At 38.0% G+C, this 15636-nt stretch overlaps 2 protein-coding genes across 2 annotated transcripts; both read right to left on the bottom strand.

The window, feature by feature from the left end:
• Positions 1–947: 947 nt before the first annotated feature.
• LOC137822248 (uncharacterized) lies at positions 948–1732 on the bottom strand. The gene is made up of 2 exons (XM_068627143.1): positions 1474–1732; positions 948–1174 (listed from the first exon to the last, which is right to left on the bottom strand). The coding sequence occupies exons 1-2, from the start codon at positions 1730–1732 to the stop codon at positions 948–950; spliced, it is 486 nt and encodes a 161-aa protein (XP_068483244.1).
• A 4631-nt stretch (positions 1733–6363) lies between these two features.
• LOC137822247 (uncharacterized) lies at positions 6364–7653 on the bottom strand. Its single transcript, XM_068627142.1, has one exon. The coding sequence runs from the start codon at positions 7651–7653 to the stop codon at positions 6364–6366; it is 1290 nt and encodes a 429-aa protein (XP_068483243.1).
• Positions 7654–15636: the final 7983 nt, after the last annotated feature.

The raw sequence follows: 15636 nt of genomic DNA, 5'->3' as shown, positions 1-15636 counted from the left end.
GGTAGAAGGTAGCAGGTTACACGTAGCAGGTAATAGGTAGCAGGTTGAAGGTTGCAGAGAGCAAGTTACAGGTAGCAGGTTGCAGGTAGCAGATTGCAGGTAACAGGTTGCAAGTAGCAGGTAGCAGGTTGCAAATAACAGGTTGCAGGTAGCAGGTTGTAGATAGCAAGTAGGAGGTGGCAGATACAAGGATGCAGGTAGCAGGTTGCATATAGCAGGTTGCAGGTAGCAGGTAGCACGTAACCAGTTGGAGGTAGCAGGTAGCAGGTTACAGGTAGTAGGTTGCAGGTAGAAGGTGGCAGATAGTAGGTTGCGGGTAGCAGGTTGCAGGTAGCAGGTTGCAGGTTGTAGGTAGCAGGTTGTAGGTAGCAGGTAGCACGTAGCCAGTTGGATGTAGCAGGTAGCAAGTTACAGGTAGTAGGTTGCAGGTAGAAGGTGGCAGATAGTAGGTTGCGGGTAGCAGGTTGCAAATAGCAGGTTGCGGGTATCAGGTAGTAGATAGCAGGTAGCAAGTAGTAGATAGGAGGTAGCAGGTGGCAGATAGCAGGTTGCAGGTAATAGGTAGTAGATAGCAGGTAGCATGTGGCAGGGTGCAGGTAACAGGTAGCAAGTTGCAGGTTGTAAATAGCAAGTTGCAGGTAGCAGGTAACAGGTTGAAGGTAGCAGAATGCAGGTGGCAGGTTGTAAGTAGCAGGTTGCAGGTAGTATGTTGCAGGTAGTAGGTTGCAGGTATTAGGTAGCAGGTAGCAGGTGGCAGATAGCTGGTTGCAGGTAGCTGGTAGCATGTAACAGGTTGCAGGTAGCCGGTTGCAGGTTGGAGATAGCAGGAAGGAGGTGGTAGGTAAAAGGTTGCAGGTAGGATTTATGAGATAACAGGTACCAGTTAAATGGTTGAAGGTAACATATAGTAGGTAGAAGGTTGCAGGTAGCATATAGTAGGTAGCAGATTACAGGTAGTAGGTTACACGTAGTAGGTAGCAAGTTGCAGGTAGCAGATTGCAGGTAGTAGGTTGCAGGTAGTAGGTAGCAGGTAACAGGTAGAAGTTTGCAGGTAGGAAGTTGCAAGTAACAGGTAAAAGGTAACATGTAGCAGGTCGTAGATGACAGGAAGCAGGTGACAGATAGAAGGTTGCAAGTAGCAGGTTACATGTAGCAAGTTGCAGGTACAAGGTAGCTGGTAGCAGGTAGCACATAGCAAGTTTCAGGTAACACATTGCAGGTTGCAGGTAACTAGTTGCAGGTAGCAGGTTACAGGTAACACATTGCATGTTGCAGGTTGCAGGTAGCAGGATTCAGTTAGCAGGTAGCAGATTGTAGTAACGGGTAGCAGGTAGCAGGTTGCAGATAGCATGTACGAGGTAGCAGGTAGAAGGTTACAGGTAGCATATAGTTGGTAGAAGGTTGTAGAAACATATAGTAGGTAACAGGTAGCTGGTTACAGGTAGCAGATTGTAGGTAGCAGATTGTAGATACCAGGTTGCAGGAAGTAGGTAGTAGGTTGCTGGTAGCAGGACCCAGATAGCAGGTTGCCGGTAACAAGTTGCAGGTAGCAGGTTGTAGGTTGTACATAGCAGGTAGCAGGTGGCAGATACCAAGTTCCAAGTAGGTAGCAGGTAGTACGTAGCTGGTTGCAAATAGCAGGTTGCAGGTAGCAGGTTGCAAGTAGCAGCTTGTAGGTAGGAGGTTCCATGTTGCAGGTAGTAGGTAGAAGGTAGAAGGTTGCAGGTACCATGAAGTAGGTAGTAGGTAGCAGGTAATAGGTAGCAGGTTGCAGGTAGTAGGTTGCAAAGAGCAAGTTCCAGGTAGCAGGTTGCAGGTAGAAGGTTGCAGGTAACAGGTTACAGGTAGCAAGTTGGAGTTATCAGGTTGCAGGTAGTACGTAGCAGGTAGCAGATTGCAGGTAACAAGTTGCAGGTAGCAGGTTGCAGGTAGTAGGTTGCTGGTAGCTGGTTGTAGATAGCAGGTAGGAGGTGGCAGATACAAGGATGCAGGTAGTAGGTTGTAGGTTGTAGGTAGCAGGTTGCAGGTAGCCAGTTGCAGGTAGGAGGTAGTAGGTTACAGGTAGTAGGTTGCAAGTTGATGAGAATCAAATAAAGGAGGCTTTTATTGATGAAGGAAAAGGACATTCACCTTCACATTTGAAGTTTTTCCTTCTAGTCTTCTGAAAGTTAAAAGAAGACATAAAATAAAGATGAGGCCCAAGCCCAAAGCCCAAGCCCAAGAAGGCCAAAGCCCAATAAGCCCAAGTCCATCCCATGAGGGGCAAGGCCAAGCATTAAATAAAAGAGCATCATTTGATTTACTCTTGTAAGAGGTGTGGATATTAAATAAAGAAGTGTGAAAATGTAAAATAAAGTCACATTATCCATGTGACTTAGGAGAGTAGGTGTAGGTGTAGTTTTTTTAGGAGGTGTCATAGTAGAAAAAGGTCACACCTCCCATGTGACTTGTTTTTGGTGGGAATTTCAAATGAGTTTTATTTGAATTTTCCCACCTATTTTCTAGCACCCTCACACTATAAATAGAGGTGTGGGCTCTTGTAAAATTCAGATTGGAAATTAGCAATAGAGAAACTCTACTCAATTTGAGAGAGAATTTGTGAGAGCTTGTCTTCTCCTACACCTTGTCTTATCTTGAGTGCATTTGGTTCTCTCAAGTGGCGGCACTAGCTCACTCATCTTGGAGCCTTCATCCTCTAAGTGGCGTGATCATCAAACCAAAGCATCCATCTCCATAAGTTCTTCTTTCTTTCATCTCCATTTTATATGAAGCTTAAACATGTCTTAGTTTCTTTTGTTCGGTTCATCTTCCTTTCCTTGCACTTTTGTTCGGCTGTTTTCATTTGATTCTGTTTTAATCCAGTTCAATAGCTTCTTTTCATAATTCTGTTCGGTTCATTTGCTTTCTTAAGAGTTTTAATCGGTGTCTTTACCTTTTTACACAATTTGTTCGATTCAATTGACAATAGATGGCTCCTCCATATGAGTTTGGTGTTTGGTGCAAGTCTTGGTGAGTTCTTGAAACATAGAACCTTGATCCAATTCTATTATAAGTGCCTAAGCTATCTCCAACTCAAGTTGAGTCCATAGAATGTCAAAGAATCATCTCTTCTTTGCTAGTGGATTCATATCATGTGGTAGCAGGTTGCAGGTAGTAGGTTGCAGGTAGCAGGTTGTAGATAGCAGGTAGGAGGTGGCAGATACAAGGATGCAGGTAGCAGGTTGCAGGTTTTAGGTAGCAGGTTGCATATAGCGGGTTGCAGGTAGCAGGTAGCCAGTTGCAGGTAGGAGGTAGCAGGTTACAGGTAGTAGGTTGTAGGTACCAAGTGGCAGATAGCAGGTAGCAGGTAGCAAATTGCAGGTAACAGGTAGTAGATAACAGATAGCAGGTGGCAGGTTGCAGGTAGCAGGTAGCAGGTTGCAAATAACAGGTTGCAGGTAGCAGGTTGCAGGTAACAGGTTGCAAGTAACAAGTAGCAGGTTGCAGGTAGAAGGTTATAGATAGCAGGTAAGAGGTGGCAAATACAAGGATGCAAGTAGCAGGTTGAAGGTTGTAGGTGGCAAGATGCATATAACAGGTTGCAGGTTGGAGGTAGCAGGTAGCACGTAGCCAGTTGGAGGTAGCAGGTAGCAAGTTACAGGTAGCAGGTGATAGATAGCAGGTTGCGGGTAGCAGGTAGCAGGTTGCAAATAGCAGGTAGCAGGTAGTAGATAGTAGGTGGCAAATAGTAGGTTGCAGGTAGGAGATAGCAGGTTGCAGGTAACAGATAGAAGATAACAGGTAGTAGGTGGCAGGTTGCAGGTAGCAGGTAGCAGGTTGTAGGTTGCAGGTTGCAAATAGCAGGTTGCAGGTAGTAGGTTGAAGGTAGCAGGTTGCAGGTTGCAGGTATTAGGTAGCAGGTAGCAGGTGGCAAATAGCAGGTTGCAGGTAGCATGTTGCAGGTTCTAGATAGCAGGAAGAAGGTGGCAGGTAGAAGGTTGTAGGTACCAGGTAGCAGGTTAAAAGTAGCAAGTTGTATTTAGGAGGTTGTAGGTAGCAGGTAGCAGGTAACTCATTGCAGGTTGCTGTTTCCAAAAAGCATATACCAAGTAGAAGGGTGCAGTTACAACACAACAAGTTGCAGGTAACACATTGCACGTAGCGGGTTGCAGGTAGCAGGTTTCAGGTAGCAGGTTGCGGGTAGCATGTATGAGGTATCAGGTATCAGGTAAAAGGTTGAAGGTAGCATATAGTAGGTAGAAGGTTGCAGGTAGCATATAGTAGGTAGCAGGTTATAGGTAGCAGGTAGCAAGTTGCAGGTAGCAAGTTGCAGGTAGCATTTTGCAGGTAGTAGGTAGCAGATTGAAGGTAGTAGGTAGCAGGTAACAGGTAGAAGGTTAAAGGTAGCAGGTTACAGGTTACAAGTAGAAGGTAGAAGGTTGCAGGTACCATGAAGTAGGTAGTAGGTAGGAGGTAGCAGGTAATAGGTAGCAGGATGCAGGTAGCAGGTTGCAGAGAGGAAGTTACAAGTAGCAGGTTAAAGGTATCACGGTGCAGGTAGCACGTAGCAGATTGCAGGTAACAAGTTGAAGGTTGCAGGTAGTAGGTTGCAGATTGCAGGTAGCAGGTAGCAGGTTGTAGATAGCAGGTAGGAGGTGGCAGATACAAGGATGCAGGTAGCAGGTTGCAGGTTGTAGGTAGCAGGTTACATGTAGCAGGTAGCCAGTTGCAGGTAGCAGGTTACAGGTAGTAGGAGGTCAGGTACCAGTTTGTAGATAGCAGGTTGCAGGTAGCAGTTTGCAGGTAGCAGGTTGCAGGTAGGAGGTTGCAGGTACCAGGTAACAGGTAGTAGATAGCAGGTAGCAGGTGGCAGATAGTAGGTTGCAGGTAGCAGGTAGAAGGTTGCAGGTAACAAGTAGTAGATAACAGGTAGCAGGTGGCAAGTTGCAGGTAGCAGGTTGCTGGTTGAAGGTAGCAGGTTGCAGGTATTAGGTAGCAGGTGGCCGATAGCAGGTTGGAGGTAGCAGGTAGCAGGTTGTAGATAACACGATGCAGGTGGCAGGTAGAAGGTTGCTGGTACCAGGTAGTAGGTTAAAAGTAGCAAGTTACATTTAGCAGGTTGCAGGTAGCAGGTACCAGGTAACTCGTTGCAGGTAGCAGGTTCCAAAAAGCATATACCTGGTAGTAGGTTGCAGTGTCAACATAACAAGTTGCAGGTAACACATTGCACGTAGCGGGTTGCAAGTAGCAAGTTTCAGGTAGCAGGTTGCAGGTAGCATGTGTGAGGTATCAGGTACCAGGTAAAAGGTTGAAGGTAGTATATAGTAGGTAGACGGTTGCATGTAGCATATCGTAGGTAGTAGGTTACAGGTAACAAGTTACAGGTAGCAAGTAGCAAGTTGCAGGTAGCAGGTAACAGATTGGAGGTAGTAGGTTACAGGTAGTAGGTAGTAGGTAGCAGGTAGAAGGTTGCAAGTAGCAAGTTGCAAGTAGCAGGTAGAAGGTAACAGGTAGCAGGACGTAGATAGCAAGAAACAGGTGACAGATAGAAGGTTGCAGGTAGTAGGTTACAGGTAACAAGTTGCAGGTATAAGGTAATAGGTATCAGTTGCAGGTAGCAGGTAGCACATAGCAAATTCCAAGTAACACATTGCAGGTTGCAGGTAACTCGTTGCAGGTAGCAAGTTGCAGGTACCACATAACAAGTTGCAGGTAACACATTGCAGGTAGCAGATTATAGGTAGCAAGATTCAGTTAGCAGGTAGCAGATTGTAGTAATAGGTAGCAAGTAGTAGGTTGCAGGTAACATGTATTAGGTAGCAGGTTACAGGTAGCATATAGTAGGTAGAAGGATGCATGTAGCATATAGAAGGTAGCAGGTTGCAAGTTACAGGTAGCAGATTGCATCTAGCATATAGAAGGTAGCAGGTTGCAAGTTACAGGTAGCAGATTGCATGTAGCAAGTTGCAGATACCAGGTTGCAGGAAGCAGGTAGTAGGTTGCAGGTAGCAGGTTGTAGATAGCAGGTTGTCGGTAACAAGTTGCAGGTAGTAGGTTGTAGATAGCAGGTAGCAGGTGGCAGATACCAAGTTGCAGGTAGCAGGTAGCTGTTTGCAGGTAGCAGGTTTCAAGTAGCAGCTTGTAGGTAGGAGGTTCCATGTTGCAGGTAGCAGGTAGAAGGTAGAAGATTGCACGTACCATGAAGTAGGTAGTAGGTAGCAGGTAGCAGGTGGCAGATACCAAGTTGCAGGTAGCAGGTAGTTGTTTGCAGGTAGCAGGTTTCAAGTAGCAGCTTGTAGGTAGGAGGTTCCATGTTGCAGGTAGCAGGTAGAAGGTAGAAGATTGCACGTACCATGAAGTAGGTAGTAGGTAGCAGGTAGCAGGTTAGAGGTTGCAGGTAATAGGTAACAGGTTGCAGGTAGCAGGTTGCAGAGAGCAAGTTAGAGGTAGCAGGTTGCAGGTAGAAGGTTGCAGGTAGCAGGTTACAGGTAGCAAGTTGCAGGTATCAGGTTGCAGGTAGCACGTAGTAGGTAACAGGTTGAAGGTAGCAGGTTGTTGATAGCAGGTAGGAGGTGGCAGATACAAGGATGCAGGTAGCAGGTTACAGGTTGTAGGTAGCAGGTAGCATATAGCAGGTTGCGGGTAACAGGTAGCAGATAGCAGGTAACCCGTTGGAGGTAGCAAGTAACAGGTTACAGGTAGTAGGTTGCAGGTAGCAGGTAGCAGATAGTAGGTTGCGGGTAGCAAGTTGCAGGTAGCAGGTTGCAAGTAGCAGGTAGTAGATAACAGGTACCAGGTGGCAGATAGCAGGTTGCATGTAACAAGTAGCAGGTTGCAGGTAACAAGTAGTAGAAAACAGGTAGCAGGTGGAAGGTTGCAGGTAGCAGGTAGCACGTAGTAGGTTGTAGGTAGCAAGTTGTAAATAGCAGGTTGCAGGTAGCAGGTTGCGGGTAGCAGGTTGAAGGTAACAGGTTGCAGGTAGCAGGTAGCAGGTAGCAGGTAGCAGGTTACAGGTAGTAGGTTGCAGGTATTAGATAGCCGGTAGCAAGTGGCAGGTAGCTGGTTGCAGGTTGTAGATAGTAGGAAGCAGGTGGTAAGTAGAAGGTTGCAGGTACCAGGTAGCAGGTTAAAAGTAGCTTGTAGGTAGTAGGTTGGAAGTAGCATGTAGCAAGTAGAAGGTAACTCGTTGAAGGTAGTAGGTTGTAGGTAGCAGGTTACAGGTAGTAGGTTGCAGGTAGCAGGTGGTAGATAGTAGGTTGTGGGTAGCAGGTTGCAGGTATCAGGTTCCAAATAGTAGGTTGTAGATAGCAGGTTGCAGGTGGCAGATAGCAGGTTGCAGGTAGCAAGTAGCAGGTTGCAGGTAACAGGTAGTAGATAGAAAGTAGCAGGTGGCAGGTGGCAGGTTGCAGGTAGGAAGTTGCAAGTAGCAGGTAGGAGGTAACAGGTAGCAGGTCGTAGATAGAAGGAAGCATGTGATAGATAGAAGGTTGCAGGTAGCAGGTTACAGGTAGCATGTTGCAAGTATAAGGTAGCAGGTAGTAGGTTGTAGGTAGTAGGTTGTAGGTAGCAGGATTCAGTTAGCAGGTAGCAGACTGTAGTAACAAGTAGCAAGTAGGAGGTAGAAGGTTGTAGGTAGCATGTATGAGGTAGCAGGTAAAAGGTTACAGGTAACATATAGTAGATAGAAGGTTGCAGGTAGCGTATAGTAGGTAGCGTATAGTAGGTAGCATATAGTAGGTAGCAGGTAGCAAGTTACATGTAGCAGATTGAAGGTAGCAGGATGCAGATACCAGGTTGCAAAACGCAGGTAGTTGGTTGCAGGTAACAGGTTGAAGATAACAAGAGTCAGGTAGCAAGTTGTAGGTAGCAGGTAGTAGGTTGTAGATAGCAGGTAGCAGGTGGCAGATACCAAGTTGCAAGTAGCAGGTAGCAGGTAGCTGGTTGCGGGTAGAAGGTTCCAGGTAGCAAGTTGCAGGTAGCAGGTTCCAAGTAGCAGGTTGTACGTAGGAGGTTCTATGTTGTAGGTAGCAGGTAGAAGGGAGAAGCATGAAGTAGGTAGTAGGTAGCAGGTAGCAGGTTACAAGTAGGAGGTAATAGGTAGCAGGTTACAGGTAGTAGGTTGCAGAGAGCAGGTTACATGTAGCAGGTTGCAGGTAGAAGGTTGCAGGTAGCAGGTTACAGGTAACAAGTTGCAGGTATCAGGTTGCAGGTAGCACGTAGCAGGTAGCATATTGTAGGTAACAGGTTGCAACTAGCAGGTTGCAGGTAGCAGGTTGTAGATAGCATGTAGGAGATGACAAATACAAGAATGCAGGTAGCAGGTTGCAGGTAGCACGTAGCACGTAGCCAGTTGGAAGTAGCAGGTAGCAGGTAGCAGGTTACAAGTAGTAGGTGGCAGGTAGCAGGTAGTAGATAGCAGGTAGCAGGTGACAGGTTGCAGGTTACAGGTAGTAGGTTGCAGGTAGCATGTAGTAGATAGCAGGTAGCAGGTGGCAGGTTGCAGGTAACAGGTAGTAGGTTGCAGGAAGCAGGTTGTAAATAGCAGGTTGCAGGTAGCAGGTTGCAGATAACAGGTTTCACAAAGCAGGTTGTAAATAGCAGGTTGCAGGTAGGAGGTTAAAAGTAGCAAGTTGTAGGTAGTAGTTTGCAGGTAGCAGTTTGCAGGTAGCAGGTTGCAGTTACAATATAACTAGTTGCAGGTAACACATTGCACGTAGCGGGTTAGAAGTAGCAGGTTTCAGGTTGCAGGTAGTAGGTACCACGTAAAAAGTTGAAGGTAGCATATAGTAGGTAGAAGGTTGCAGGTAGCATATAGTAGGTAGTAGGTTATAGGTAGCAGGTTACACATAGTAGGTAACAAGTTGTAGGTAGCAGTTTGCAGGTAGCAGGTAGCAGATTGCAGGTAGAAGGTTGCAGGTAGAAAGTTGTATGTAGCAGGTAGAAGGTAACAGTAACAGGTTGTAGATAGCAAGAACCAGGTGACAGACAAAAGGTTGCGGGTAGCAGGTTACAGGTATAAGGTAGCAGGTAGCAGGTTGAAGGTGTAGAAGGTAGTACATAGCAAGTTCCAGGTAACACATTGCAGGTTGCAGGTAACTCGTTGCAGGTAACAGGTTGCAGTAACACATTGCAGGTAGCAGGTTGCATATACCAAGTTGCAGGAAGCAGGTAGTAGATTATAGTAACAGGTAGCAGGTAATAGGTAGAAGGTTGCAGGTAGCATATAGTAGGTAGAAGGTTGCAGGTAGCATATAGTAGGTAGCAGGTAGCAGGTTACAAGTTGCAGATTGTAGGTAGCAGGTTGCAGATACCAGGTTGTAGGAAGCAGGTAGTAGGTTGCTGGTAGCAGGTTGTCGGTAGCAAGTTGTAGGTAGCAGGTAGTAGGTTGTATATCAGGTGGCAGATACCAAGTTGCAGGTACCAGGTAGCATGTAGCAGGTAGCAGGTTACAGGTAGTATGTTACAAGTAGCAGGTAATAGGTAGCAGGTTACAGGTAGTAGGTTGCAGAGAGCAAGTTACATGTAACAGGTTGCAGGTAGACGGTTGCCTATTATTAAATTAAGTGCATATAATTGCGTACAATATCGTATAATAATTGCATAGAATAATTACGTATAATTTGATAATTATTATTTCCTTAATGAGACACTTTTGATTTATTTGCTATGTTGTTTGAAAATTTATACAATTATAATTTATTTATATATTTGTTATTGAATATAATAAAAATTATTATTTTAACATGAAATTATTGATCATAACATGTTTTTTTTTTTAATTTTTATCTTATGTAAAAAAATATTTCTTATTAATATATTTCTTATTGAATATAATAAAAAGTATTATTTTAAGATTAAATTATAGATAATATCATGTTTTTTTTTTAAGTTTTATCTTTGTAAAAAAATATGTAATAATTATTTGAATGCGTACAAATGTGCGTATGAATATTTTCATTATTGTATAGAAATGAAGATGAGACACAAATATATACAAGTGTATGGAGACTTTGTCTCTCCAAATTACAAGCTAATTAGGTAGAGATCCACTAAACTTGGGATTCTATCATTATTAATATAATTGCGTACATTATCGTATAATATCGTACAATAATTGAGTATATATTTTTTAATCATTATTTCCTTAATAAAACACTTTTGATTTATGTGCTATGTTGTTTCAAAATTTATGCAAATATAATTAATTTATATATTTATTATTGAATATAATAAAAAGTATTATTTTAACATCAAATTATTTATAATATTTCTAGTAACTCTTTTTATGCATTACCATATTTTGTAAAAAAAATATTTAATAAATTTTTGGATGCGTACAAATGTGAGTATGAATATTTTCATTATTGTATTGGAATGAAAATGAGACAAAAATATATACAAGTGTTTGGAGACTTTTCCGCTACAAATTACAAGCTAATTAGGTAGGGATCTAGTATTCATGAGAACGAATACAATATTAATTGCATATAATTGCAAACAATGATTGTGTATAATTTGATAATTATTATTTCCTTAATGAGAAACTATTGATTTATTTGGTATGTTGTTTCAAAAAATATCCAATTATAATTTATTTATATGTTTATTATTGAATATAATAAAAATTATTCTTTTAACATGAAATTATTGATATCATGATTTTTTTAATTTCTATCTTTTGTAAATATTTAATAAATATTGGAATGCGTACAAATGTGAGTATGAATATTTTTATTATTGTATTGGAATGAAAATGAGACAAAAATATATACAAGTGTATGGAAACTTTCTCTGTCCAAATTACAAGCTAATTAGGTAGAGAGCCACTAATAATGAGATTCTATCATTATTAAATTACTTGCATATAATTGCGTAGAATATCGTAAAATAATTGAATACTATAATTGCGTATAATTTGATAATTATTATATCCTTAATAAGCACTTTTGATTTATTTGCTATGTTGTTTTAATTTTTATTAAATTCAATAATAAATATATAAATAAATTATAATTGCATAAATTTTGAAACAACATCGCAAATAAATCAAATGTGTCTAATGAAGGAAAAAATAATTATCAAATTATACGCAATTATTATATGCAATTAGTGTACAATGTTGTACGCAATTATATGCTATTAATTTAATAATGATAAAATCTATTAATTACTTGATCCCTACCTAATTAGCTTGTAATTTGGGGAGAGAAAGTCTTCATACATTTGTAGGTATTTGTGTCTCATCTTCATTCCAAAGCAATAATGATAATATTCATACTCACATTTGTGCGCATCCTAATATTTATTAAATATTTTTTAAAAAAAATTTAAAAAATTTTAAAAAAACATGACATTATCAATAATTTGATGCTAAAAAATAATTTTTATTATATTCAATAATAAATATATTAATAAATAATAATTTCATCAATTTTGTTTCTTATCTTCATTATAATACAATAATAAAAGTATTGAGACTCACATTTGTACGAATCCAAATATTTATTAAATATTATTTTACAAAAGATAAAAATTAAATAAAAAACATGACATTATCAAAAGTGACTTATTAAGGAAATAATAATTATCAAATTATACACAATTATTGTATAAAATTATTTTACGATTTGTTTTATCAGCAATCATTTATTTTACGATATTGTACGTAATTATATACAACTTATTTAATAATGATAAAATTCTATGATTAGTGTATCTCTACGTAATTAGCTTGTAGTGTGGAGAGAGAAAGTCTCCACACACTTGTATATATTTGTGTCTCGTCTTCGTTTCAACACAATAATGAAAATATTCATACTCACATTTGTACGCATCCAAATATGTTTTAAATATTTTTTTAGAAAAGATAAAAACTTAAAAAAAATGATATTATCTATAGTTTGATATTAAAATAATACTTTTTATTTTATTCAATAATAAATATATAAATAAATTATAATTGTATAAATTTTGAAACAACATAGCAAATAAATCAAAAGTTTCTCATTAAGGAAATAATAATTATCAAATTATACGCAATGATTGTATGCAATTATTGTTTAATATTGTACGCAATTATATGCAATTAATTTAATAACGATTGAATTCCATGATTACAGCATCTCTACCTAATTAACTTGTAATTTGGAGAGAGAAAGTTTCCAAACACTTTTATATATTTTTGTCTTATCTTCATTCGAATACAATAATGAAAATATTCATACTTACGTTTGTACCGCATCCAAATATTTATTAAATACTTTTTTTACAAATGTAAAAAATTAAACAAAAAAACATGATATTATGAATAATTTGATGTTAAAATAATAAGTTTTTATTATATTCAATAATAAATATATAAATAAATTATAATTACATAAATTTTGAAACAACATAGCAAATAAATCAAAAATGTGTTATTAAGGAAATAATAATTATCAAAGAGCACATGCAAAAGGCTATGAGGTTAAGTAATTAGCAAATATGTTGTTTTGGTATCTAAATTTCTTCTCTATTTTGAAGTGAACCTTGAAGGTGAAACTTCTGAGTTGGTCAAGTCAACTCAAGAGTTGAACAATGGATCACTCAGCAAAATGGGTTTTACCAAAGTAGGTGGTAAATGGATTAGTAAGGATGGTGACCTTGGTGCCTCATCTAGTGGTGCTACTGATCTTGAACAAGATGAACCTGCTGACATGAATGTTCAACATGAAGATCCACCTGAAGATTATCAAGATGTTGGACCAAGTGCTGGTGTTGGAAATCAAGAAGAAAGGATGCAAACCATGTCTCCTTTTGAAAGACTCATGGTGAATAGGCTTGATAGCTTTGTTGAAAATCAAAGAAAGCTCCATGATCTCTGTGTTAGTATGTTCCAGAGGATTGACAACAGGTTTGACAACATGGATGCACGCTTCATGACTCTAGATGAACAGATTGAAGTTGTCCAGAATCAAATATTTGATCTTCAGTTTGTTGATGATGATGAATGAAGAAAAACAACCGGTTGATTTATCGGAACAACCGATTGTTTTTTGTGGTTATATCTGGTGTTTTAAATTTTCTTTCCTTCTACTGTTACTACTTTAATTTTGATGTCATCAAAACAATATATTGTTTTGTCTCTTCTCTTTATCTATTTGATATAGGGGGAGATATATGTTGTGTTTATTAAATTTCTGTTTTTTAGTTGTTAAAACAGTTTGGATGAGTAATATTTGTTTATGATATTTAGCTTTGATCTTTAAATCTTATATTTGTGCTAACCAAATATTAGAAGTTCTATGATTTGTTCAAAACTGTATCTTGCAGGAATTGCTTCAGATTCAATCAGGTACAACACAAGCATCAGGGATTTGTCTTCATCAAATAGGGGGAGATTGTTGAACCAAGTGGTGTTCAAGCTTTGAAGAATCCAAACCCTTTGAAGGATGTTGAAGCCTTGACTGTGCTTGTTGTTGCTGTGCTGGTTTAGTCTAGTTCTAGGGTAGTTTGAATGTTGTAATCCACCCCTTGATCGAATCTAAAGCATAGGCATTCTCAATCTTTGTGAAAGTAAAATGTTTTTAAACTAAGTTAAAACAACCGATTGTTTTGTCGAAACAACCGATTGTTTACACTTAGATGTTTTGAGAAAAGATTTGAAAACTGCTTTTCAGATGGTTAAGCTGTTAAAACCAAAACAACCGATTGATTCGAGGAAACAACCGATTGTTTGTTTTGGGACCATAACATAAAAACTGTTTTATCTTTGACTGAGCTTTAAATGATTTAACTGCTTACGCTTCAGTCATTAAATGCTTTGACCAAAATTTTTTAATGCAATTTAAGAGTTTGATAACAAACTACATCTTTGAGTAAATTCAGAAAAACAGATTTGAGAATCAATCTTTGACAAGATTTTTGCTAAGAGTTTTTGAGTTTTTCAAAGAGCTGAGATTGCTGAAAGTTTGTAATTGATCAAAGTTTGTGGAATAGGATTCTGTTTGTATTGATTTCAGATTATGTTCTGTAACAAGTGTAATCCTTGTACTGTGTGAAACAAGTTTCGTTTCTGTGTTTGCTGAGATTGGTTGTATGTTCTTGAGGGGATCAAGATCAGCAATCTTAGTGTTGGTGTGTTGGCCAAGAAGAGTGTGTGTCTTGAGGTGTTCAAGGTCACTTTCTTGGTTGTGGTGTAAGTGATCAAGTTGTGATTGCTTAGTGGATTTCCTCAGGGTTTCTGAGAAGATTGGATGTAGCTCTGGGTTTGGAGTGAACCAGTATAAACATCTGTGTGCAATCTCTCTTTCCCTAACTCTTTAAACTTATGTACAAATATATCACTATAGTGCCTGTTGACCCACCCATATAATATATTATCAGTATTCCTGTAGCAGACCTTACTAATCTTAGAGTACGCCCACTATAGTGCCTGTTGACCCACCCATATAATTCATTACATATAATTGCGTACAATATCGTACAATAATTGTGTATAATTTGATAATTATTATTTTCATAATAAGATACTTTTTTATTTATTTGATATGTTGTTTCATAATTTATGAAATTATAATTTATATATATTTATTATTGAATATAATAAAAAAGTATGATTTGAACATCAAATTATTGATAATATCATTCTTTTTTAATTTTTATGTTTTGTACAAAAAATATTTAAAAGTTATTTGGATGGGTACAAATGTAAGTAAAAATATTTTCATTATTGTATTGGAATGAATATGAAACACAAATATATACAAGTGTATGGAGACTTTCTCTCTCCAAATTAAGTAGAGATCTACTAATCATAGGAGTCAATGTTAAATTAATTGCATATAATTACGTACATTATCGTACAATAATTGTGTATAATTTTATAATAACACACTTTTTTGATTTATTTGCTATGTTATTTCCATATTTATGCAATTATAATTTATTTATATTTTTATTATTGAATATAATAAAATGTATTATTTTAACATCATATTATTGATAATATCATGTTTTTTAAAAAAAATTTATCTTTGTAAAAAAAATATTTAATAAGTATTTGGATGCGTACCAATATGAGTATAAATATTTTGATTATTTTATTGGAATAAAGATGAGACACAAATATATACAAGTTTGTATGGAGACTTTCTCTCTACAAATTACAAGCTAAATAGGTAGAGATCGACTAATAATGGTATTATATCATTATTAAATTAATTGCATTTAATTGCGTATAATATCATATAATAATTTCGTATAATTTGATCATTGTTATTTCCTTACTAAGACACTTTTAATTTATTTGGTATGTTGTTTCAAAATTTATACAATTATAATTTATTTATATATATATATATATTATTGAATATAATAAAAATTATTACTTTAACATCAAGTTATTGATAATATCATTTTTTTTAATTTTTATCTTTTGTGAAAAAAATATTTAGTAAATATATGGATGCAGACAAATGTGAGTATAAATATTTTAATTTTGGTGTCTGCAGTGTTGCTCCCACCCGGAAAACAATTCTTTTCCTGTCGAGCAAATGGAGTATAACTCTTCCGTAGTGTCATTGTTGCTGAAATACCTCCTTGAACTCTTATCGTATATTTGAAGTATATTAGTTCAGAATTGCCTTTTCTAAAAAGTTATGTGAAAATTTTTGGCTA

Source organism: Phaseolus vulgaris, chromosome 9, assembly GCF_000499845.2.
Source record: "Phaseolus vulgaris cultivar G19833 chromosome 9, P. vulgaris v2.0, whole genome shotgun sequence".
NCBI lineage: Eukaryota > Viridiplantae > Streptophyta > Magnoliopsida > Fabales > Fabaceae > Phaseolus > Phaseolus vulgaris.
The sequence above is the reverse complement of the archived record's forward strand: the minus strand, read 5'-3'. Positions and strand labels throughout refer to the sequence as shown.

What these genes read in the sequence shown, in the direction of transcription:
- LOC137822248 (XM_068627143.1), bottom strand. Translation starts at nt 1,732, where the DNA reads ATGGTACCTGCAACCTTCTACCTTCTACCTACTACCTGCAACATGGAA. An exon ending in TACCTACTTCCTGCAACCTG is followed by an intron (nt 1,175 to 1,473) that starts GTATCTACAATC and finishes ACCTGCTACCAG; the next exon opens with CTACCTTGTACCTGCAACTT.
- LOC137822247 (XM_068627142.1), bottom strand. Translation starts at nt 7,653, where the DNA reads ATGTTACCTGTAACCTTTTACCTGCTACCTCATACATGCTACCTACAA.